Source organism: Oncorhynchus tshawytscha, linkage group LG16, assembly GCF_018296145.1.
Source record: "Oncorhynchus tshawytscha isolate Ot180627B linkage group LG16, Otsh_v2.0, whole genome shotgun sequence".
Lineage (NCBI taxonomy): Eukaryota > Metazoa > Chordata > Actinopteri > Salmoniformes > Salmonidae > Oncorhynchus > Oncorhynchus tshawytscha.
Window position 1 is genome coordinate 82,822,036 of NC_056444.1, and position 26,753 is coordinate 82,848,788.

General features: G+C 46.3%; 1 protein-coding gene across 1 annotated transcript in view; it reads right to left on the reverse strand.

Moving 5' to 3' along the window:
• The window catches only part of ubr4 (ubiquitin protein ligase E3 component n-recognin 4), a 147,533-nt gene that overhangs the window by 27,634 nt on the left and 93,146 nt on the right, over positions 1-26,753 (reverse strand). Inside the window, 20 exon segments of the mRNA XM_042299791.1 lie at positions 192-349; positions 4,294-4,423; positions 5,032-5,159; positions 5,253-5,428; positions 6,177-6,390; positions 6,856-6,988; positions 7,265-7,393; positions 7,682-7,807; positions 10,094-10,232; positions 10,462-10,701; positions 11,115-11,308; positions 12,060-12,147; positions 13,417-13,647; positions 15,598-15,766; positions 16,021-16,245; positions 19,729-19,807; positions 19,981-20,208; positions 20,334-20,483; positions 21,427-21,636; positions 22,591-22,704. Coding sequence (XP_042155725.1) covers positions 192-349; positions 4,294-4,423; positions 5,032-5,159; positions 5,253-5,428; positions 6,177-6,390; positions 6,856-6,988; positions 7,265-7,393; positions 7,682-7,807; positions 10,094-10,232; positions 10,462-10,701; positions 11,115-11,308; positions 12,060-12,147; positions 13,417-13,647; positions 15,598-15,766; positions 16,021-16,245; positions 19,729-19,807; positions 19,981-20,208; positions 20,334-20,483; positions 21,427-21,636; positions 22,591-22,704 — 3,261 coding nt within the window.

Here is a 26,753-nt window from a genome sequence, read left to right on the forward strand (position 1 = left end):
TGCAACCTTTCGGTTACTAGCCCAACGCTCTAACCACTAGGCTACCCTGCCGCCCCATATACGCAATGCCCACATAAAAAGAGTGAGCATACCTGCTTATACCCTCCACTGGTGTGTATGTACCACACCAAACAGCACCAGTAAACGGAGTTAAAACACGTACAGCTATAAGAGCAGTGGAGTATCCTTACCTGTCTGAGCCAATTGTTGTGCCCCAGTTTGAGGAGCCGCGGGAACAGACCCTCGGAGCGTGACCTCATGAACTGTTTCCACTTCCACACACACTTCTCCATCAGGTAACGCCTCCGCACCTCGGCCTTGTTCTGGGGCTTAGACGCCGTCTCCTGGCCTGGTGGAGAAGCGTTACGTCATTGTTGAAAGGGATAGTTTGCATACCGTTTGGGGAAAAAAAGGGATAGTTCCTCCGAGTTCCGTAATCAAATGCATTTGCTTCAGTAATAACACTACTGTTCTTTCTGTGTACGTATCACGTGCTACTTTTCACTAGATGCTATATCTATATCTATATATCTATATTTATATATCTATATTTATATATCTATATCTATATCTATATATCTATATCTATCTCTATCTCTATCTCTATCTCTATCTCTATCTCTATCTCTATATCTATATCTATATCTATATCTATATCTATATCTATCTATATCTCTATCTCTATCTCTCTCTCTCTATAGAGATATATATATATCTCTATAGAGATATATATATATATATATCTCTATATATATATATATATATATATATATATATATATATATATATATATATCTCTATAGAGATATATATATATATATATATATATATATATATCTCTATAGAGATATATATATATATATATCTCTATATATATATATCTCTCTATCTCTATCTCTATCTCTATCTCTATCTCTATCTCTATCTCTATCTCTATCTCTATCTCTATCTCTATCTCTATCTCTATCTCTATCTCTATCTCTATATATATATATATCTCTATATATATCTCTCTATCTCTATCTCTATATCTATCTCTATATATATATCTCTATATATATATCTCTATATATATCTATATATCTCTATATATATATCTCTATAGAGATAGATATATATATATATATATCTCTATATAGATAGAGATATATATATATATATATAGATATATATATATATATATATAGAGAGATAGATATATATATAGAGATAGAGATATATATATAGAGATAGATATAGAGATAGAGATAGATATATATATAGAGATAGAGATATATATATAGAGATAGATATAGAGATAGAGATAGATATATATATATATATATCTATCTCTATCTCTATATCTCTATATATATCTCTATCTCTATATATATATCTATCTCTATCTCTATATCTATCTCTATATATATATCTATCTCTCTATATATATATATATATATCTCTATATATATATATATCTCTATCTATATAGAGATATATATATATATATATATCTCTATATATATATATCTCTATATAGATAGAGATATATATATATATATAGAGAGATATATATATATATATAGAGAGATAGAGATATATATAGAGAGAGAGATAGAGATAGAGATAGAGATAGAGATAGAGATAGATATATATATATATATATATATATATATATATATATATATATATATATATATATATCTATCTATCTCTATAGAGATATATATATATATATATATATATATATATATATATATATATATATATATATATATATATATATATATATATCTATCTCTATCTCTATATATATCTCTATATATATCTCTCTATCTCTATCTCTATATCTATCTCTATATATATATCTCTATATATATATCTCTATATATATCTATATATCTCTATCTATATATCTCTATCTATATATCTCTATCTATATATCTCTATCTATATATCTCTATCTATATATCTCTATCTCTATCTATATATCTCTATCTCTATATCTCTATCTCTATATCTCTATATCTCTATATCTCTATATCTATCTCTATCTCTATATCTATATCTCTATCTCTCTCTATATCTCTATCTCTATATATCTCTCTCTATCTCTATATCTATATATCTATATATATATAGTGGGACTGTATCCAACACATCACCATCGGCCGTTACACGTTGTGCACCTACTGACCAGAAGAGATATGTTATGAAATAAAATGTAAAAAAATCCCAATGACATGTGTTAATAAAATAAAAAGGTTTAAGGAACCACAGGCAGGCACATCAGGCAGGCACCACAGACAGGCACCACAGGCAGGCACCACAGACAGGCACCACAGGCAGGCACCACAGACAGGCACCACAGACAGGCACCACAGGCAGGCACCACAGACAGGCACCACAGGCAGGCACCACAGACAGGCACCACAGACAGGCACCACAGACAGGCACCACAGACAGGCACCACAGACAGGCACCACAGACAGGCACCACAGACAGGCACCACAGGCAGGCACCACAGGCAGGCACCACAGGCAGGCACCACAGGCAGGCACCACAGGCAGGCACCACAGGCAGGCACCACAGGCAGGCACCACAGGCAGGCACCACAGGCAGGCACCACAGGCAGGCACCACAGGCAGGCACCACAGACAGGCACCACAGACAGGCACCACAGACAGGCACCACAGGCAGGCACATCAGGCAGGCACCACAGGCACCACAGACAGGCACCACAGACAGGCACCACAGACAGGCACCACAGACAGGCACCACAGACAGGCACCACAGGCAGGCACCACAGGCAGGCACCACAGGCAGGCACCACAGGCAGGCACCACAGGCAGGCACCACAGACAGGCACCACAGACAGGCACCACAGACAGGCACCACAGACAGGCACCACAGACAGGCACCACAGGCAGGCACCACAGACAGGCACCACAGACAGGCACCACAGACAGGCACCACAGACAGGCACCACAGACAGGCACCACAGACAGGCACCACAGACAGGCACCACATTACTACAAGACAAAACAGCCCAATCAAGCAGGATGGTCTTGCTTGCAAATAATAATATATATATATATATATATATATATATTTTTTTTTTTAAAGCTTGAAAAGGTATTGTCAAGGGATTAGTGTGGTGTGTGACAACTCCCAATACTTTAACTTGTATGTGGTACACATCACATTATTGTGGGAGACCCTCCTCTAAGAGTATGAATTAAGCCGCTTGAGAAGATTTGAATTCTAAAAAAAACCTGCAGACACATAGAAGTACAATAGATCAACATTGCTACTGTAGTAGGTCAAAGCTGTGTGAAGGAAAACCTTGGTATAGCATGGGTGGAGTAAACATTGTGGTGATCCTGTGAATTTCCTTTCTTTTTCAGCTTGACAGCAATCCCTACTTCTCAATTAGAACTTTTTTTCCCCCTCCCCTTTGTAATTTCCATCGTTTTTACATCGGAAGGTGATTATATAAAATTCAAATCACAACATTTACACATACAAAAGGTATCTTTCGAAAATGTAATTTGAGCTTCAAATTATGTAAAAAAATTAAAAAAAAATGTTTACAGTCTTAGCCAGTTAAACGTTAGCTAACCTATCATAGCAGAACATTCGCTACCTTATTTGTGCGTATTTGTTTGTGCTTACTGGACTTTAGCTAGCTAGCTAAGCAAAATATCTTGTTCGCATTTTATTTTTTTGATTACCTCAGCTTGAATACCACCATATATAGCTAGCTACAGTATCTACAGTAGCCTAGGTTTATGCACATCTTATGACTGGCAGCTGTGTTGTTGCCAAGCAACCGACCTGGTGTTAGAACACTGAGCCTGAGCTAAAATTTTTTTTTTTTTTAGCATTGTCAGAAATGCTACAATAACGTAGCATATCGTTGGTTCTTAATAGACAGATATGAGCATGTGAGAGCGATAAATTAATCAATTTAATCCAAAGTAGTCCAATGATCATTTCATGGCTGCTTATCTGATGCCTAGAGATATCGAGCTAGATCGGGGTAAAGCATTAAAAAAATGTTTCTCTAATGCTAACGACCCTGTTAAAATCTGGTATGTGGTTCTCGTAACAGCCATGACAAGAGGTGGGGAGTGTTGTGTACCTCCAATCAAGTTCATTTGCGACATTTCATCGACATTGGTGTCATAATGGCTTAACTATGATGGTAGGCAGATTTTAATTTAAAACATTGAGCTTCAAATCAATCCCTACTACAGTCGGGCAGACCAACCGATAAAATTTAGAAAAAATAAATAAATCACATCTACTCACATCTTGCTGGAAGGCACTTTTTCCAGGCTTCATACGATGCTTTGGGGTCCTTCTTGAGCCAGAGCTGGGCCTGAGCATGGATCTCATTGCAGTAGGGCTTCACTGTAGTCAGAGACTCCACGGCAGAATCCTGGACACACAGAAACAACAACATTTCCTGAAATGGACAAAACTACAAAATCGAAATCACCTAAAAATCCAAAATGACTCTCATTATAATTTTGTAGTCATTCTACAAAATCACAGAGTGCAATGTAAGTCTCTCCTCAAAACGAGCCCGCCAAGCAGCCGTTGCGAGGCAAGTATGACTGACTGACTGACTGATTAACTGACTGACTGACTGATTAACTGACTGATTAACTGATTAACTGATTGACTGACAGACTGACTGATTAACTGACTGACTGACTAAGATTACTGACTAAGACTGACTGTCTGACTGACTGACTAAGACTGACTAAGACTGACTAAGACTGACTGTCTGACTAAGACTGACTGTCTGATTGACTGACTGACTGATTAACTGATTGACTGACTGACTGACTGATTAACTGATTAACTGACTGACTGACTGACTGATTAACTGATTAACTGACTGACTGATTAACTGACTGACTGATTAACTGACTGACTGTCTGACTGACTGACTGACTGACTGACTGATTAACTGACTGTCTGACTGACTGATTAACTGACTGTCTGACTGACTGACTGACTAGTGCTATAGTAAGGCGGTACCTTGTTCTTCTTGGAGGTGGGGGCAGGGGGCTTGATGAGTTTCTGTAGGATCCTGAGACACATCAGAGTAATGTTCTCCACCACTACAGGGGTCTTGATGTTCACGGCCATCAGGAACAGACTCAGGGCTATAGACACCGAGAAATATGATGGATTATTAAATGACATTATTAAAAAGGGGGGAAATAGGGGGATGAGAGAAGAGGAGGTAAAAGCCTCACCACATCGCAGTCGTAGCTCCCAGCAGCCCCCCTCCTTGGAGATGGAGTCGGTGAGCAGTAGCATCTCATACTGCAGACTGGAGACCAGGTCAGGATTGGCCCAGTGGCCCTTCAAAGCAGCGGACACCTTGTGAATGATCAGGTCATTCATCTGCTGAGTGGCCTCTGGCTGGTCTCTGTACAGGGAGATGTCGACAGATGAGAATGGGTTTACTCACTGTATGTGTGTGTGTAATGGAATTGCCTAGGCTTTCAGCTCAGAGGAGTAACACAGGTCTTATAGCACACGGACTACCCAGGTTTTAACAGTCGTTTGGGCTTATGTACACTTGTGAGCTACGTGCACGTTTGGTTAGCCTAGGTGTTAGAGCGTTGGACTAGTAACCCTAAGGTTGCAAGTTCAAATCCCCGATCTGACAAGGTACAAATCTGTCGTTCTGCCCCTGAACAAGGCAGTTAACCCCACTGTTCCTAGACCAGTTAACCCCACTGTTCCTAGACCAGTTAACCCCACTGTTCCTAGACCAGTTAACCCCACTGTTCCTAGACCAGTTAACCCCACTGTTCCTAGACCAGTTAACCCCACTGTTCCTAGACCAGTTAACCCCACTGTTCCTAGACCAGTTAACCCCACTGTTCCTAGACCAGTTAACCCCACTGTTCCTAGACCAGTTAACCCCACTGTTCCTAGACCAGTTAACCCCACTGTTCCTAGACCAGTTAACCCCACTGTTCCTAGACCAGTTAACCCCACTGTTCCTAGACCAGTTAACCCCACTGTTCCTAGACCAGTTAACCCCACTGTTCCTAGACCAGTTAACCCCACTGTTCCTAGACCAGTTAACCCCACTGTTCCTAGACCAGTTAACCCACTGTTCCTAAAAAAAAAAACACTGTCTACGAGAACACAAACCACAACTATACCTGGTGAGCAGGCAAACCAGTTGTCTGACCTCCTCTCTCATGGCAGAGGTGCCTCTTCTCAGGTTGTACTCAAACAGCTCTCTGATGAGCCCCTGGAGCCCCAGGATCTGGCGGAGGGCTGGGTTGGTGGCCAGGGCTCTTAGCAGGGTGATGCAGTGACCCGTCACAGCCGAGGCACAGCCATAGCACTTGTTGGAGGACGTGTGTCCGCAGCCTAGAGAGAGAGAGATCGTTGTTATGAGTCTAAAAAGTGAAGTAAAACGTCTAGCTAATAACAGGCCTAACCGTCTACTGGTTGTGTGTCCGCAGCCTAGAGAGAGAGATCGTTGTTATAAGTCTAAAAAAAGAAACGTGTTCTCAAATACTGGAAGTTACACTTTAGATAAAAACGTCTGCCAACATAGGAAATAGATTTGCAACAGTTTGAGAAAGACCGTGTGCATCCCCAAAAATCGCACCCTTTCCTCGATACAGCCCACTACGTTTAACCAAGGCCCGTGCACTATAGGTGACAGGGTGGTATTGGGGATGCAGTCCTGGGATCACAACAAACAACACAACAAGTGACAGTAAAAATAAACAACACCGAATGGCTTCTATATATAGAAATCCCAATGGGAAGGACCAAGTCAGGTAAAGGAGTCTGTGTGTGTGTGTGTGTGTGTGTAAAGTGCAGTACCTAACACAGAGAGGGCTCTGTACTGGCTGGCTGTGAAGGTGGGCTGATGGGAGCTGGAACGAGAGGACTTGGTGGCGGCTTCACGCTGCTGCAGGTCGTACTCCAGGAGTTCTTTACGGGACGCCAGGACTTTCTGGACGGGGAGGGGGAGGGGGAGAATGATAACTCTTTAAAAAAAAAATCATAAAAAAGTACTTGAATGTAGGACCTGCTGTTTTGAACAGCTATGAAGCTCCATAGAAATGTAATTACTAAAAAATAAAAGGTATCCTCATTCAAGCCAATGTTCCCATGATGGGTGTGAATGGACGGCCATATTTGAGTGTGTACCTATAACCAGGAAGTAAACTAGGTTAGTAAGGACAGGATTCAGTGTGTGCTCATCACGCCCCCCCCCCCGGTCTCTCACCTGTATGATCTTGGAGAGCTCGTCAAAGGAAGTCTTACAGTCTCCGCTGTACTCCTGAGCCAGCTGCTGGATGTACCTGTTCACATTGGCCGAGGACGCTCCAAGCCCCGCCCCTGCTCCAGAATCATCCTATAGGGGCGTGACAACAGCATCAAAACATTAGGTACTAGTTCAACACACTTCAGTAAACAGACAAATTCTTCATGATGTTTTATTCCATGATAAATACAGAATAAATCCTATGGAATGATGCCATACAACTGCTAGGGTATTTTAAAAGGTTTAAACTTTAAAATGGTTGTGATATTTGGTTAATTTACCCACTCAAGTGAAATGCAAAAAGTACTCAAAAATGTCAAAATGTGAATCTGTGGAGGTGCGAATCAGATGTTCATGTACCAGAGGGTAGTATCTGACCTGTGGTTTCTCAGGCGCTGCCTCGTTGACCTTTGACAGCAGACTCTCCAGCTGAGGTCTGTGTCCCATTAGCTGGTGGTACACGCGGTCGGCCTTGTCCAGCAGCGTGTTGATGTTGGTCACCGCCTACACAGAGAACACAAACAAACAGCAGGCAGGCGTTGGTTTGGTTTTCAACCAGTTGATGTGGGAAGGATGGTTCTATGTTTCTTGTTAGAGAGGCAACAAGAGGGATGTGACCGGGGCAACAAGAGGGATGTGACCGGGGCAACAAGAGGGATGTGACCGGGGCAACAAGAGGGATGTGACCGGGGCAACAAGAGGGATGTGACCGGGGCAACAAGAGGGATGTGACCGGGGCAACAAGAGGGATGTGACCGGGGCAACAAGAGGGATGTGACCGGGGCAACAAGAGGGATGTGACCGGGGCAACAAGAGGGATGTGACCGGGGCAACAAGAGGGATGTGACCGGGCAACAAGAGGGATGTGACCGGGGCAACAAGAGGGATGTGACCGGGCAACAAGAGGGATGTGACCAAGAGGGGGGCAACAAGAGGGATGTGACCGGGCAACAAGAGGGATGTGACCGGGGCAACAAGAGGGATGTGACCGGGACAACAAGAGGGATGTGACCGGGACAACAAGAGGGATGTGACCAGGGCAGCAAGAGGGATATGACCAGGACAACCAGGACAACAAGAGGGATGTGACCGGGACAACAAGAGGGATGTGACCGGGACAACAAGAGGGATGTGACCGGGACAACAAGAGGGATGTGACCGGGACAACAAGAGGGATGTGACCGGGACAGCAAGAGGGATGTGACCGGGGCAGCAAGAGGGATGTGACCGGGGCAGCAAGAGGGATGTGACCGGGGCAGCAAGAGGGATGTGACCGGGGCAGCAAGAGGGATGTGACCGGGGCAACAAGAGGGATGTGACCGGGGCAACAAGAGGGATGTGACCGGGGCAACAAGAGGGATGTGACCGGGGCAACAAGAGGGATGTGACCGGGGCAACAAGAGGGATGTGACCGGGGCAACAAGAGGGATGTGACCGCAAGGGCAACAAGAGGGATGTGACCGGGGCAGCAAGAGGGATGTGACCGGGGCAGCAAGAGGGATGTGACCGGGGCAGCAAGAGGGATGTGACCGGGGCAGCAAGAGGATGTGACCGGGGCAGCAAGAGGGATGTGACCGGGGCAGCAAGAGGGATGTGACCGGGGCAGCAAGAGGGATGTGACCGGGGCAGCAAGAGGGATGTGACCGGGGCAGCAAGAGGGATGTGACCGGGGCAGCAAGAGGGATGTGACCGGGGCAGCAAGAGGGATGTGACCGGGGCAGCAAGAGGGATGTGACCGGGGCAGCAACAAGAGGATGTGACCGGGGCAGCAAGAGGGATGTGACCAGGACAACCAGGGCAACAAGAGGGATGTGACCAGGGCAACAAGAGGGATGTGACCAGGGCAACAAGAGGGATGTGACCAGGACAACAAGAGGGATGTGACCGGGACAACAAGAGGGATGTGGCCAGGACAACAAGAGGGATGTGACCAGGACAACAAGAGGATGTGACCAGGACAACAAGAGGGATGTGACCAGGACAACCAGGACAACAAGAGGGATGTGACCAGGACAACAAGAGGGATGTGACCAGGACAACAAGAGGGATGTGACCAGGACAACAAGAGGGATGTGACCAGGACAACAAGAGGGATGTGACCAGGACAACAAGAGGGATGTGACCAGGACAACAAGAGGGATGTGACCAGGACAACAAGAGGGATGTGACCAGGACAACAAGAGGGATGTGACCAGGACAACAAGAGGGATGTGACCAGGACAACAAGAGGGATGTGACCAGGACAACAAGAGGGATGTGACCAGGACAACAAGAGGGATGGAACCGGGACAGCAAGAGGGATGGAACCGGGACAGCAAGAGGGATGTGACCGGGACAGCAAGAGGGATGTGACCGGGACAGCAAGAGGGATGTGACCAGGGCAACAAGAGGGATGTGACCAGGGCAACAAGAGGGATGTGACCAGGGCAACAAGAGGGATGTGACCAGGACAACAAGGGCAACAAGAGGGATGTGACCAGGACAACAAGGACAACAAGAGGGATGTGACCAGGACAACCGGGACAGCAAGAGGGATGTGACCAGGACAACCAGGACAACAAGAGGGATGTGACCAGGACAACAAGAGGGATATGACCAGGACAACAAGAGGGATATGACCAGGACAACAAGAGGGATATGACCAGGACAACAAGAGGGATATGACCAGGACAGAGAAAATCCAGATTTTCTCTAACTGTGTCAGGGTTGGAAAAAAATATATAGCTAACCCCTGCCACGCATCACTAAGAATTAGTTTGAGAAAGTCACGATAAAACTATATGTGTTCACCTTCTTCCTGTCCTCCTCGGTCTCTATTGGGTCCACAGCACAGCAGGGCTTGGTGTACAACATGAAGTCGAAGCGGGCGTATTTACAGAAACCACAGGCGTTACACAGGAACGGATCCTTCTCATCATAATTAATGGACCTGGAGGAGGAAGAGGAAGAACCACATTCAAAATCAGCATCAGTAACCAAAAAACACCAAACTACACCAAAACTAAGTGTGCCACTTTAAGACGTGAAGTGTGTACCCGATAGGACTAAATCAGACATGTCAACGATTTGGTCATTCAGATCTTTAAGTAAGCCATAATATAAATTATTATTAAATTATATTTCAGGCATCGATGGCCTCAAGTCTACTGGTTAGCCACCTGCACTTGTGACACTGGTAGACGTTTTCTCCACAGTTGCCACAGACACCAGGGTTGGCGGGCACGGAGGCAGAGCATCGCGGGCACTGGAGCGTCTCGCTGGACGCCTGGTAGTTCTCGTAGAAGTCGGAGAACTCGATCATGAGGTTGGACGCCACGATAGGCAGCGGCAGGTCGATTTTGACCTCTGTCTGACCTGGAGTCAGTTGGACCTTCTTGGCCTTGTGCCAACGGGCCGGTCTGGGTAGAGGGAGATAAAAAAAAAAGGTACATTTTATACAAGACAAAATATAAAAAAGACCCATTTAGGCTGATTCCGTTCATATTGAATTAAGACAGAACTAGAAACGGTTCATTGATTAAAGATCTCTCTGTTTCCAGTGTACAGTCGGCTGTCCGTATTGTTGATTCATATCGCGTTGAATGGAATCAAATCTGGTGATAAATCAAATCTATTGATTATCAACTATTGATACTGTACCATATCGTTGTCAAAGCCAGATATATTTAAATACACTTAAATAAGAACAACAGATTAGCCTGGTCCCAGATCTATTTGTTCTGTCTTGCCAACTCCTACGGTCATAGAAAAGAAATAAAATAACTGGGAGCAGGACAAACAAAAACACACCGTGTTCAGGGTACAAACTCACTTGTTCTTGAGCTCTACGATGGCCTGTACAGTCCTATTGTTGTAGTAGAGGCTGATGGTCCGGACCATCTTGGTCCTCTTCAGGTCTCCTATCTTCACTGTCACCTTACTGATGGTGTGACTGCTGATCAGCTTGACCACCTGCTGGGTAGTAGTGTATCTGGTGTCCACCTTGATGGACGACAGCTTGATGTTCTGAGGAGACAGAGACACAGAGAGAGAGACAGAGAGAGAGAAGACAGAGAGAGAGAAGACAGAGAGAGAGACAGAGAGAAGACAGAGAGAGAAGACAGAGAGAGAAGACAGAGAGAGAAGACAGAGAGAGAAGACAGAGAGAGAAGACAGAGAGAGAAGACAGAGAGAGAGACAGAGACAGAGATACAGAGAGAGACAGAGAGAGAGAGAGAGACAGAGACAGAGAGAGAGACAGAGAGAGAGACAGAGAGAGAGACAGAGAGAGAGACAGAGAGAGAGACAGAGAGAGAGACAGAGACAGACAGAGACAGAGAGAGAAGACAGAGACAGAGAGAGAGAGAGAGAAGACAGAGACAGAGAGAGAGAAGACAGAGACAGAGAGAGAGAGAGAAGACAGAGAGACAGAGAGAGAGAGAGAGAGAGAGAGAGAAGACAGAGAGAGAGAGAAGACAGAGAGAGAAGACAGAGAGAGAAGACAGAATGAGTATTGGATACATAGAGAATGGGAAAGCCGTGACTTCCCTGTCAATGAAAATGAACACAGATTCGATTCAATACGCTTCAGCCAGAAGTGTGTGTTTGATCCCCCCCCTCATGCATTTAATAGTAATGGATTGGTGCTACCATGGAACACCCCCCAAACATTACCATCACCAGCCCATTCTTCCTACATCCATAAAGGGGGAACTGCGCAAGTGCACACTTTGTGGGAAGTGTGGAGAATTGGGAAGCAGCGTTAGACACTACTTACAGAGAAGGGCACTTCAGGGTTGTTGCACACCAGACAGGGATCACTCTCCAGGTAGAAACCATCAAACTCCACCAGACCTGACAGAGTACTACAACACAGACAGACAGACAGGGTTAGTATTTAAACCAGACCTGACAGAGTACTACAACACAGACAGACAGACAGGGTTAGTATTTAAACCAGACCTGACAGAGTACTACAACACAGACAGACAGGCATGGTTAGTATGTAAACCAGACCTGACAGAGTACTGCAACACAGACAGACATGGTTAGTATTTAAACCAGACCTGACAGAGTACTACAACACAGACAGACATGGTTAGTATTTAAACCAGACCTGACAGAGTACTACAACACAGACAGGCATGGTTAGTATGTAAACCAGACCTGACAGAGTACTACAACACAGACAGGCATGGTTAGTATGTAAACCAGACCTGACAGAGTACTGCAACACAGACAGGCATGGTTAGTATGTAAACCAGACCTGACAGAGTACTACAACACAGACAGGCATGGTTAGTATGTAAACCAGACCTGACAGAGTACTACAACACAGACAGACAGACATGGTTAGTATTTAAACCAGACCTGACAGAGTACTACAACACAGACAGACAGGCATGGTTAGTATGTAAACCAGACCTGACAGAGTACTACAACACAGACAGACAGACATGGTTAGTATGTAAACCAGACCTGACAGAGTACTACAACACAGACAGACATGGTTAGTATGTAAACCAGACCTGACAGAGTACTACAACACAGACAGACATGGTTAGTATTTAAACCAGACCTGACAGAGTACTACAACACAGACAGACAGGGTTAGTATTTAAACCAGACCTGACAGAGTACTGCAACACAGACAGACATGGTTAGTATGTAAACCAGACCTGACAGAGTACTACAACACAGACAGACAAGTATTTAAACCAGACCTGACAGAGTACTACAACACAGACAGACATGGTTAGTATTTAAACCAGACCTGACAGAGTACTACAACACAGACAGACATGGTTAGTATGTAAACCAGACCTGACAGAGTACTACAACACAGACAGACAGACATGGTTAGTATGTAAACCAGACCTGACAGAGTACTGCAACACAGACAGACAGGGACATATTTCAATAAGAAGCAAAACATAGAGGCACACAGCTGTGGAAGCTAGTTTGATATATTTAATTAAACCATTATTTTTAAAAACAGGTTAGTCTTGAGATAAAAACCTATTTTGCAAGGGAAACCTATAGTGCAGCGGCAATCTCCACGAGTAAGGTGACTGGAGGCGACCTCGACATCAGGGTAATGATGATGGATAGTTTCGGTCTGTATTCAGCCGTACCTGTAGATGTTAGAGTTGGGGTGGGTGGTCAGAATGTGGTTCTGGGTCCTCAGGATTTCCACAGCTTTCTGGGAATACTCCTTTAACTTCTTCTCGGTCTGGGGGGTCTTCAGGGAAAAGTAGCCGAGCAGGTCTACAAACTGAGCGGCCTTGCGTCCATAGGCGGGCAGCTCTGGCCAGATGGCCCAGGTTAGGTCCAACAGCAGCTCCTGTTGAGACTTACTGGAGTTTCTACAGAGAGAAAGAAATATGGTTTTAGCTTTGAGGTAAATATTGACAATTTGTAGATGTTGAAAGATATTGTAGTCCTGCAAACAGTCTTTTCTGACCAGCCAAGCATGAAAAACATACTCCAAAGAAACTGGCAGAAAACCATTGTGTGTAGGCAGCTCTCTAGGTTCAGGCATTGTCTAGAATGACAAAGTGCCTGCACATTTATAACTGTTACAACAGTCGCTGGTGCGCAATGAGACAAGAATATCCCTACCGGCCAAACCCTCCCTAACCTGGACGACGCTGGGCCCACAGCGACGCACAATTGAGCCTGGGCTCGAACCCAGAATCTGTGATGCAGTGCCTTAGACCACTTCACCACCAGAGAGGCCCTCTGACTAAATCATTTGACTAGTAGTTTTTATTTTATATTTCACCTTTATTTAACCAGGTAGGCCAGTTGAGAACAAGTTCTCATTTACATCTGCGACCTGGCCAAGATAAAGCAAAGCAGTTCGACAGATACAACGACACAGAGTTACACATGGAATAAAACAAACATACAGTCAATAATACAGTATAAACAAGTCTATATACGATGTGAGCAAATGAGGTGAGAAGGGAGGTAAAGGCAACAAGAGGCCATGGTGGCAAAGTAAATACAATATAGCAAGTAAAACACTGGAATGGTAGTTTTGCAGTGGAAGAATGTGCAAAGTAGAGATAGAAATAATGGGGTGCAAAGGAGCAAAATAAATAAATAAATACAGTAGGGGGAGAGGTAGCTGTTTGGGATAAATTATAGGTGGGCTATGTACAGGTGCAGTAATCTGTGAGCTGCTCTGACAGTTGGTGCTTAAAGCTAGTGAGGGAGATGAGTGTTTCCAGTTTCAGAGATTTTTGTAGTTCGTTCCAGTCATTGGCAGCAGAGAACTGGAAGGAGAGGCGGCCAAAGAAAGAATTGGTTTTGGGGGTGACTAGAGAGATATACCTGCTGGAGCGCGTGCTACAGGTGGGAGATGCTATGGTGACCAGCGAGCTGAGATAAGGGGGGACTTTACCTAGCAGGGTCTTGTAGATGCCATGGAGCCAGTGGGTTTGGCAACGAGTATGAAGCGAGGGCCAGCCAACGAGAGCGTACAGGTCGCAATGGTGGGTAGTATATGGGGCTTTGGTGACAAAACAGATGGCAATGTGATAGACTACATCCAGTTTGCTGAGTAGAGTGTTGGAGGCTATTTTGTAAATGACATCGCCGAAGTCGAGGATCGGTAGGATGGTCAGTTTTACGAGGGTATGTTTGGCAGCATGAGTGAAGGATGCTTTGTTGCGAAATAGGAAGCCGATTCTAGATTTAACTTTGGATTGGAGATGTTTGATGTGAGTCTGGAAGGAGAGTTTACAGTCTAACCAGACACCTAGGTATTTGTAGTTGTCCACGTATTCTAAGTCAGAGCCGTCCAGAGTAGTGATGTTGGACAGGCAGGTGCAGGCAGCTAGTTCTTCAAAGTAGATGAGGCATATCTATCACGAACTTGTCTCTATTCCCTCTCTCACGTCGTTGTGTACCTTCCTCTTTCATGCGGTCTGCGTGCATCTAACTAAACTCAGCAGGCGTAAAAGTCTCTGCCTGAGATTAAAGGAAAAAAAAACTGGTGCAATGGATTATGGTCATTCAAGTTAATTACCAAATTTCTGCACTGAACTAGGTTAAATCTTTGCTCAATGAAAACTACAACTCCCTTCAGCCCAGCGTCCCGCATAGTTCAGTTGATTTCGCTCGTGAACGATTTGATTTCTCTCTCCAGAAATGGCGAGTTGGCTTCACAAAGAAAACAAACTAAATGGAATTCAAGTTATTGAACTGACAATTAGTTGTTTATAACAACCCCCCAAAATTATAATACAAAATGGCGGTTAATCGCACTAGTATGTACTACTGTACCTTTATGTCGTGTGAGTACATACCTGTAGATATGCAGTGCGAGACAGTGGGCTTGCCAGCGCACGGCGGAGGAGTTGGACTCGAGCAGGAAGCAGCGGAGGAACTGGATGAGAGTCTCTTTGTCGGCAAACTTGTTGAGCTGAGAGACCAGAGCAGTACACAGCTGGTCCTCCTGGCTACCCACACCGTCACCTGGAGAAGAAGACAACATTTTAGAGAAAGTCTTCCTTAAAACACAAACACTTCAAACTACAGTACCAAGTCTGTTTCTCAAACTTACAACAAATGAAAAGGTTTTCAAGGACAAAAAAAACATTTTAACTCAATCATTTTCTAACGATCGAAAGACTTTAAAACAATCAACGTATTTCCAACGATATACAGCCATAATAATTTAAGTAAGTAAGGTTATAACGTGATGAACTCTCGTGTGTCTCTCTCCTCACCTTCTTTGTCTTTCTCCTTGTCCTCCTTTTTGCTCTTCTTGCTTGAGGACTTGCTCTGAGAGGACTGAGTCCCAGTGCCCCCAGACCCTCCTCCGGAGGAAGAGGAGGAGGAAGAGGAAGCCAGGACCTTGCTGCCACACAGAGCACAGGATAGCAGCTGGAGGAGCACCGGAGACACTCCCTCATCTACCAGGAAGCTGACCTGTAGTAGGAAGTACAGTATGGCTAGAGAGAGAGGAGAGAGGGGAGTGGAGGGGGGAGGGAGAGAGAGGGGAGGGAGGAGAGGAGTGGGGAGGAGAGAGGGGAGTGTGGGGAGAGAGAGAGGGGAGTGGGGGAGAGAGAGGGGAGTGGGGGGAGAGAGGGAGTGGGGGAGAGAGAGGGGAGTGGGGGAGAGGGGAGTGGGGGAGAGAGAGGGGAGTGGGGGGGGGAGAGGGGAGTGGGGGAGAGAGGGAGTGGGGGAGAGAGAGGGGAGTGGGGGAGAGAGAGGGGAGTGGGGAGGAGAGAGGGGAGTGGGGGAGGAGAGGGGAGTGGGGGGAGAGAGAGGGGAGTGGGGGGGAGAGAGAGGGGAGTGGGGGAGGAGAGAGGGGAGTGGGGGAGAGAGAGGGGAGTGGGGGAGAGAGAGGGGAGGGGGAGAGAGAGGGGAGTGGGGGAGAGAGAGGGGAGTGGGGGAGAGAGAGGGGAGTGGGGGAGGGAGAGGGGAGTGGGGGAGGGAGAGGGGAGTGGGGGGGAGAGGGAGTGGGGGGAGAGAGAGGGGAGGAGGGAGAGAGAGGGGAGTGAGGGAGAGAGAGGGGAGTGAGGGAGGGAGAGGGGAGTGAGGGAGGGAGAGGGGAGTGGGGGAGGGAGAGGGGAGTGGGGAGAGAGAGGGGAGTGGGGGAGGGAGAGGGGAGTGGGGGAGAGTTAAAAAGACAAACTAACTAATCCATGCCAACTGAAACTCTTGCAGTACAGCACAGATTGGCTCGATAACAGCAAAAGGACAGGGTAACACTTAGAGGCTACCCTGGTTACCACTTGACGAGTCTAAAGGCTACCCTGGTTACCACTTGACGAGAGGTGAAAGGCTACCCTGGTTACCACTTGACGAGAGGGGAAAGGCTACCCTAGTTACCACTTGAGAGGGAAAAGGCTACCCTAGTTACCACTTGACGAGTCTAAAGGCTACCAGGGTTACCACTTGACAAGTCTAAAGGCTACCCTGGTTACCACTTGACGAGAGGGGAAAGGCTACCCTGGTTACCACTTGACGAGAGGGAAAAGGCTACCCTGGTTACCACTTGAGAGGGAAAAGGCTACCCTAGTTACCACTTGAGAGGGAAAAGGCTACCAGGGTTACCACTTGACAAGTCTAAAGGCTACCCTGGTTACCACTTGACGAGTCTAAAGGCTACCAGGGTTACCACTTGACAAGTCTAAAGGCTACCAGGGTTACCACTTGACAAGTCTAAAGGCTACCCTAGTTACCACTTGACGAGTCTAAAGGCTACCCTAGTTACCACTTGACGAGTCTAAAGGCTACCAGGGTTACCACTTGACAAGTCTAAAGGCTACCCTGGTTACCACTTGACGAGTCTAAAGGCTACCCTAGTTACCACTTGACAAGTCTAAAGGCTACCAGGGTTACCACTTGACAAGTCTAAAGGCTACCCTGGTTACCACTTGAGAGGGGAAAGGCTACCCTGGTTACCACTTGACGAGTCTAAAGGCTACCAGGGTTACCACTTGACAAGTCTAAAGGCTACCCTGGTTACCACTTGACGAGTCTAAAGGCTACCCTAGTTACCACTTGACAAGTCTAAAGGCTACCAGGGTTACCACTTGACAAGTCTAAAGGCTACCCTGGTTACCACTTGAGAGGGGAAAGGCTACCCTGGTTACCACTTGACAAGTCTAAAGGCTACCAGGGTTACCACTTGACAAGTCTAAAGGCTACCCTGGTTACCACTTGACGAGTCTAAAGGCTACCCTAGTTACCACTTGACAAGTCTAAAGGCTACCAGGGTTACCACTTGACAAGTCTAAAGGCTACCAGGGTTACCACTTGACAAGTCTAAAGGCTACCCTGGTTACCACTTGACGAGTCTAAAGGCTACCCTGGTTACCACTTGACAAGTCTAAAGGCTACCCTGGTTACCACTTGACAAGTCTAAAGGCTACCAGGGTTACCACTTGACAAGTCTAAAGGCTACCAGGGTTACCACTTGACAAGTCTAAAGGCTACCCTAGTTACCACTTGACGAGTCTAAAGGCTACCCTGGTTACCACTTGACAAGTCTAAAGGCTACCCTGGTTACCACTTGACAAGTCTAAAGGCTACCCTGGTTACCACTTGACAAGTCTAAAGGCTACCAGGGTTACCACTTGACAAGTCTAAAGGCTACCAGGGTTACCACTTGACAAGTCTAAAGGCTACCCTGGTTACCACTTGACGAGTCTAAAGGCTACCCTAGTTACCACTTGACAAGTCTAAAGGCTACCCTGGTTACCACTTGACGAGTCTAAAGGCTACCCTGGTTACCACTTGACAAGTCTAAAGGCTACCCTGGTTACCACTTGACAAGTCTAAAGGCTACCCTGGTTACCACTTGACAAGTCTAAAGGCTACCAGGGTTACCACTTGACAAGTCTAAAGGCTACCAGGGTTACCACTTGACAAGTCTAAAGGCTACCCTGGTTACCACTTGACGAGTCTAAAGGCTACCCTAGTTACCACTTGACAAGTCTAAAGGCTACCCTGGTTACCACTTGACGAGTCTAAAGGCTACCCTGGTTACCACTTGACAAGTCTAAAGGCTACCAGGGTTACCACTTGACAAGTCTAAAGGCTACCAGGGTTACCACTTGACAAGTCTAAAGGCTACCCTAGTTACCACTTGACGAGTCTAAAGGCTACCCTAGTTACCACTTGACGAGTCTAAAGGCTACCCTAGTTACCACTTGACGAGTCTAAAGGCTACCCTAGTTACCACTTGACAAGTCTAAAGGCTACCAGGGTTACCACTTGACAAGTCTAAAGGCTACCAGGGTTACCACTTGACAAGTCTAAAGGCTACCCTGGTTACCACTTGACAAGTCTAAAGGCTACCAGGGTTACCACTTGACAAGTCTAAAGGCTACCCTGGTTACCACTTGAGAGGGGAAAGGCTACCCTGGTTACCACTTGAGAGGGAAAAGGCTACCCTAGTTACCACTTGAGAGGGAAAAGGCTACCCTAGTTACCACTTGACGAGTCTAAAGGCTACCAGGGTTACCACTTGACAAGTCTAAAGGCTACCCTGGTTACCACTTGAGAGGGGAAAGGCTACCCAGGTTACCACTTGAGAGGGGAAAGGCTACCCTGGTTACCACTTGAGAGGGAAAAGGCTACCCTGGTTACCACTTGAGAGGGAAAAGGCTACCCTGGTTACCACTTGACGAGGAAAAGGCTACCAGGGTTACCACTTGACAAGTCTAAAGGCTACCCTGGTTACTACTTGAGCGGGGAAAGGCTACCCTGGTTACCACTTGAGAGGGAAAAGGCTACCCTGGTTACCACTTGACGAGGAAAAGGCTACCAGGGTTACCACTTGACAAGTCTAAAGGCTACCCTGGTTACTACTTGAGCGGGAAAGGCTACCCTGGTTACCACTTGACAAGTCTAAAGGCTACCCTGGTTACCACTTGAGAGGGGAAAGGCTAAAAAAGAGGAAGAGTGAAGAGCCTTGAACTTACAGTCATCCTTCATACAGAACTTCTGCCAGTTGATGGTCCTCTGGGTGGCTATCTCAGCACAGGCCTTCAGGTGCTCCATCTGTCGACAAAAAACAGAGAAACTCAAGTACAAGAAAAAGTCACAAAAATAAATATATATATATATATATATATATATATTTTTTTTTTTAAAGATGTAAGACTGAGGTATTGGGGGATTAATAAAAAAATATATATTTTTTCTCTCCCAAGAACTGAGATGTAGACACTCACCAGACTAATGAGCGTGTCGTACTGCAGGGCGGAGCCGGAGGTTGCCGTGACGACGCCGGCGCGGAGGAAGATGCCCTGTTCTTCCAGGAGCTTCTTGATGCCGCGGACGTGAGAGTCCAGCGTGTGCAGGTCCCGGAGCTGACGGTACTTCTCCTTAGAACCACAGATGAACAGGAGCAGCTTCCTGACCTGGCGTCTCACGAAGGGCGTCTGCTGAATCATCAGGTACTACACAGGCAACCATAGACGGTAGAAGGGGTGTTGTGTGTGTGTGTGTGTGTGTGTGAGAGCGAGCTAGTGGGAGACAGAGAGCGATTGAGAGAGGGGGAAAAAAAGTGTGTGTAATCATGTACCTCAGACAGGAAGTAGAACCAGGAGTGGTCGAAGACGGGAGGCGGGATGCGGGGGTTGGTGTCAGCGATCTTCTTGATCTGATAAGGTAATCTCAGAACCATCTCAGTCAGAAGTTGGGAGTAGGCCTCAAACACATCAGCAGCATGACCCTGATTAAGAGACAGGAGAGAGCGAGAGCCGGGAGAGAGCGAGAGGAGAGCCGGGAGAGAGCGAGAGGAGAGCCGGGAGAGAGCGAGGGGAGAGCCGGGAGAGAGCGAGGGGAGAGACGGGAGAGAGCGAGGGGAGAGACGGGAGAGAGCGAGGGGAGAGACGGGAGAGAGCGAGGGGAGAGACGGGAGAGAGCGAGGGGGGGAGAGAGCGGGAGAGAGCGAGGGGAGAGAGCGAGAGGAGAGAGCGAGAGGAGAGAGCGAGAGGAGAGAGCGAGAGGAGAGGGGAGAGAGCGAGAGGAGAGACAGGAGAGAGCGAGGGGAGAGACGGGGAGAGAGCGAGGGGAGAGACAGGAGAGAGCGAGGGGAGAGACAGGAGAGAGCGAGGGGAGAGACAGGGAGAGAGCGAGGGGAGAGACAGGAGAGAGCGAGGGGAGAGACAGGAGAGAGCGAGGGGAGAGACAGGAGAGAGCGAGGGGAGAGACAGGAGAGAGCGAGGGGAGAGACAGGAGAGAGCGAGGGGAGAGACAGGAGAGAGCGAGGGGAGAGACAGGAGAGAGCGAGGGGAGAGACAGGAGAGAGCGAGGGGAGAGACAGGAGAGAGCGAGAGGAGAGACAGGAGAGAGCGAGAGGAGAGACAGGAGAGAGCGAGGGGAGAGACAGGAGAGAGCGAGGGGAGAGACAGGAGAGAGCGAGGGGAGAGAGCGAGAGGAGAGACAGGAGAGAACATACATAAACTAAATAGACACACAGGAACACAGTGTCTACCAATCACCTTGCATCCCAAACATCTATTCATTATGTGATCAAGATGACCCATTCAGCACCAGTGTTGCTCCAACTGATCCCCTCAACATGCTGAAACAAAGTCTGTGCAAAACCAGTTTGTTGGCTGCACTCAACAAGATTACGTTTTTTGGAAATCGGCGTTGGCGTTTCCTCTTACCTTGACGTACTGCCTCAGGAAGAAGGGGCTCATGTCCGGAGGAGAGGAGGAGGTGTGAGGTTTGAGGAGCTGGGAGGCTGCCACAGACTCCTCCTCTTCCTGCTGGCTCTTCCAGAACTCCAGCAGAGACTTGAGGACGTGGAGACAGTAGTCTATCGCCCCCTGACTGAGCAGGGCTGTGGCCGTGGCGTTGGAGATCAGAGAGGACGACTGGAGAAGGAGATGTGAATCGGGAAAACTTAGAACAGATCAACATAAAATTCCCTTGGAGGCCATTTTGAAAAAGGTAGAATAGCCTCAGTTTTCTGTCCGTAAAACCCTAACGAAGGCATCACGCTGAAATGTGTCACTTAAAGGAGCACTATGCAGAAATCGCTCCCCTATGTCCTGGTTACTAAAATTCAAATAGTTCGCCTAATTTCAGTTTATGTGACAAAACAGGCAATGTAGAGAATCATTGTACCATCTAAACCCTGCTGTGAAATATATCATCAGCTGTCTGAAGTTGGTGTTCAAAACCGAAAGTAAAAAGATGCCAAATCAAAAATGAGATCTGCAATATGTAACTTTTTTGGGTGACCCGAACAAATTCACATAGAAAAGGGTGTTATAAATCAGTCATTCTCATTGAAAGCAAGTCTAAGAAGCGGTAGATGTGTTCTATGTGCGCTAATTCTATGCTTTCCGTTGTTGCGTCTTCTACTTTCGGTTTTGTACACCAGCTTCAAAAACACAATATTATTTTGGTTATTGAAAATATATTTCACAGCAGGTTTAGATGGGTACAATGATTCTTTAGACGACACTGGCTTGTGTCACAAACTGATATCAGGAGAACTATTAGAATTTTAGCAACCAGGAAATAAAGGGAGCGATTTCTGCATATTGCTCCTTTAAGAAGGGAAGCATAGAAATAGCAAAGATCTCTACCACTTAAGACTTGCTTTCAACGAGAATGACAGATCTATAACTCACATTTCTATGTGAATTGGGTTATAATTGCAGCTTTAATAAAAGCATTGAGTGGGTTGAGTCACTGAATCTACTTCATTGTCTTCCATGAGTGAATTAATATAATTTTCTCTTCTGGTCAATATAGAAAATCTCTGGAGGCAAAAAAAAAGTTATTTTTTGGTAAATATTGGAGGAGCGGAAAGCCCGTACCTCAGAGGAAGACTTAGATCCAGACTTGGTTCTGGACATGAACACAGAGAGCAGTCTCATGATGACCAGATGGACCTCGTTGATGGGGCTGCGCTCGTTCTTCTTGGACACGTCCTGGAGGAGAAACAAAACAAACGGTGGTGAGAGAACGGACAATGACAAAGGGACACACACACACCAAGGCTCTTTCTAACGGCTGTTACGGTGACCGTATTACCGCCACACTGGTGGTCACAAAATCATGACCGCAGTCAAAGGTGATCGTTTAGTCACGGTAACTAGGCTTTTCAAAACAGCGTTCTGATCCTGCTGATGGTCATTAGTAGTCTACCAAACATTTTAACTGCCCGGTATTCAGCAATCTATTGTCCCTCTAATCACTCTGACATCAATGTAAATGTAACCAAAAATCAGACACTTTCATGAGAGCCAAGGAGCTCATGTTGCGCAACATTTTCTATAGGCTATGCAATTGCGTGAGAAGACAGAGTGGTGGCCTCTGTTAAAAAGAGGAGGATCCCCATCAGCTTCCTATAGGGTAGGCCTACTATATTTATTTCTCAATTTTCCTAATATTAAAAACATTGCTTTTCTTTACAACAGGAGTTTATCCTACCTGGCTGCCATGAACATAAACCAGGGGGAAAAGCGCCCTCCATTCGATATTTAAGTGCATAGATGACATGTATTTTTTTCCCACTGCCCCTGTTTAGATACAGGTGCATTATAATGGTCCATTTTAAATCAAAACTAATTTAATTCACATATTATTTAGTCTATGTGAAAACAAGATCTAATCAAGAATAGTCTGATGGGTGACAATGACGTCATTCACAATGGGGGCCATACGTGTGGCCCCCCCCCCTTGAGAATGACGTGTGCGCCCCCCCCCTTGAGAATGACGTGTGCGCCCCCTGAGAATGACGTGTGCGCCCCCTTGAGAATGACGTGTGCCCCCTTGAGAATGACGTGTGCCCCCTTGAGAATGACGTGTGCCCCCCTTGACAATGACGTGTGCCCCCCTTGACAATGACGTGTGCCCCCTTGAGAATGACGTGTGCCCCCCCCCCCTTGAGAATGACGTGTGCCCCCCCCCCTTGAGAATGACGTGTGCCCCCCTTGAGAATGACGTGTGCCCCCCTGAGAATGACGTGCCCCCCCCCCCTGAGAATGACGTGTGCCCCCCTGAGAATGACGTGTGCCCCCCTTGAGAATGACGTGCCCCCCTGAGAATGACGTGTGCCCCCTGAGAATGACCCCCTGAGAATGACGTGCCCCCCTGAGAATGACCCCCCTTGAGAATGTGCGCCCCCTGAGTGCCCCTGAGAATGACGTGCGCCCCCCTTGAGAATGACGTGTGCCCCCTTGAGAATGACGTGCCCCCTTGAGAATGACGTGTGCCCCCCCCCCTGAGAATGACGTGAGAATGCGCCCCCCTGAGAATGACGTGCGCCCCCCTGAGAATGACGTGCGCCCCCCTGAGAATGACGTGCCCCCCCCCTGAGAATGACGTGCGCCCCCTTGAGAATGACGTGCCCCCCCTTGAGAATGACCCCCTTGAGAATGACGTGTGCCCCCCTTGAGAATGACGTGTGCCCCCCCTGTGAGAATGACGTGTGACCCCCCCTTGAGAATGACGTGTGCCCCCCTGTGAATGACGTGTGCCCCCCCTGTGAATGACGTGTGCCCCCCTGTGAATGACGTGTGGCCCCCTTGAGAATGACGTGTGTGAGGCCCCCTTGAGAATGACGTGTGCCCCCCTTGAGAATGACGTGTGCCCCCCCTTGAGAATGACGTGAATGACGTGTGCCCCCCCCCCTTGTGAGAATGACGTGTGCCCCCCTTGAGAATGACGTGTGGCCCCCCTTGAGAATGACGTGTGCCCCCCCTTGAGAATGACGTGTGCCCCCCTTGTGAATGACGTGTGCCCCCTTGAGAATGACGTGTGCCCCCCTTGTGAATGACGTGTGCCCCCCTTGAGAATGATGTGTGCCCCCCTTGTGAATGACGTGTGGCCCCCTTGTGAATGACGTGTGGCCCCCCCCCCTTGTGAATGACGTGTGCCCCCCTTGTGAATGACGTGTGGCCCCCCTTGTGAATGACGTGTGGCCCCCCCCTGCCCCCTGTGAATGACTTATGGCCCCCCTGTGAATGACGTATGGCCCCCCTGTGAATGATGTATGCCCCTTGTGAATGACGTATGGCCCCCCTTGTGAATGACTTATGGCCCCCCTTGTGAATGACGTATGGCCCCCTTGTGAATGATGTTTGTGAATGACGTATGGCCCCCCTTGTGAATGACTTATGGCCCCTCCTTGTGAATGACGTATGGCGCCTATGCATTTTCTAACAACTTTTCCAAATGAAAGTTGCACACCTCATGTAGCCGAGCCTATGGTTTGATCAGGTTTGTATCACAACTAAAGTGGCCAAATAACTTCTTAAATATAAGAACATGAATCTGCTTTACAACAGGTGTAGAGCCTAACTGGCATACTTAAGCAGCTTGTGAGTTTCAAGTTTGGGGATGATAATTTCCACCATAAAAATTACACTTTTATAATAGAATAGGTCAACTTTTATACTACGGAGGCTAGTGCTTTTGCTGTTCGTTAGCCCTACTACTCATCTTGTCGGCTGACAAAAAGTAAATGTGGACAGTTCTTCCAATATCTTCAATATGCGTCTCAGGATTGGATAAGGACGCACGCAGTAGGGTCCCAGATGTGTCTGTCTTCACTTGTAGCCTGTGAGAAGGACCCAATCACATGACGGGAATTGGCTATTAAAAATGTAGATAACCGAGAGAGCCATGTGAATGAGAGGAGCTTCGAAGCACGGCGATTGGCAGCCAGAAGAAGGGAATTATAATATTCAGCCTAAGGGCACAACGACCACAAGGCATGCATTTTTTTATTTTTAGGTTGGTCACTGGGAAATTCGAGGCCTGGTGAGAATATTATCAATTGCTTGTCAAACTGTGAATGAGAGACTGATGAAGTGAGTGCAGCCTGCACATTTTTTACATTTATGTTTAAAAATTTTTTTAATTTTTTTTAAAATCGCATCATGTCGCCTTACAATGTATTAAAAATCACAATATATAAAGCCCAACGTTTGTAGAACTGAAGTTACATTAATAAGTCAAAATTAAGCCGATAGGAGGGCCTGTTTCTTTGTCATGCCGCATGTTCGCACTCCCTCAAATCGTTCGGAGAAAATATCCTTTCTATTTTATTCAGCTTTGTTCAATTGTATTCTTCATACTATAAAATAATACCACGGAATTCTAAAAGAACTACTGTAGCCCACAGTCATATGGCCGAGCCGGATCAGGACCTAACTTAAGGAGTTATTCTGTTCTAGACAAAATGTTCTTCATATCCTGTTTCTTCAGACCTGTCTAAAATAAATAATGGATTTATTGTGAAGGTGTAGACTATATTACATGGATTTATTGTGATGGTGTAGACTATATTACATGGATTTATTGTGATGGTGTAGACTATATTACATGGATTTATTGTGATGGTGTAGACTATATTACATGGATTTATTGTGATGGTGTAGACTATATTACATGGATTTATTGTGATGGTGTAGGTAGACTATATTACATGGATTTATTGTGAAGGTGTAGACTATATTACATGGATTTATTGTGACGGTGTAGACTATATTATTAAATGGATTTATTGTGAAGGTGTAGACTATATTATTAAATGGATTTATTGTGAAGGTATAGGTTATATTAAATAGATTTATTAGACTTTCTGAACTGTAGATGTTCCAGAGGTCTGCATCAGTGGCTTATTGTCTATTTGGGGTGGCAGGGTAGCCTAGTGGTTAAGAGTGGTGGACTAGTTGCAAGTTCAAATCCCCGAGCTGACAAGGTACAAATCTGTCGTTCTGCCCCTGAACAGGCTTTAACCCCACTGTTCCTAGGCCGTCATTGAAAATAAGAATTTGTTCTTAACTGACTTGCCTGGTTAAATAAAGTAAAAAATAAAAAAAAGGCTGTGTGGAAGCCAGGAGATGCTAAATGTGATTATGTTAATGAACGGTCAGTTACCGTGACAAAACGTTACTCGCCGTCAATTCCTTTCCTCTGCATCCTTGTTGACCCATTTCCTCTCAAAGCTCCAATGTGCTTTGAGAGGAAT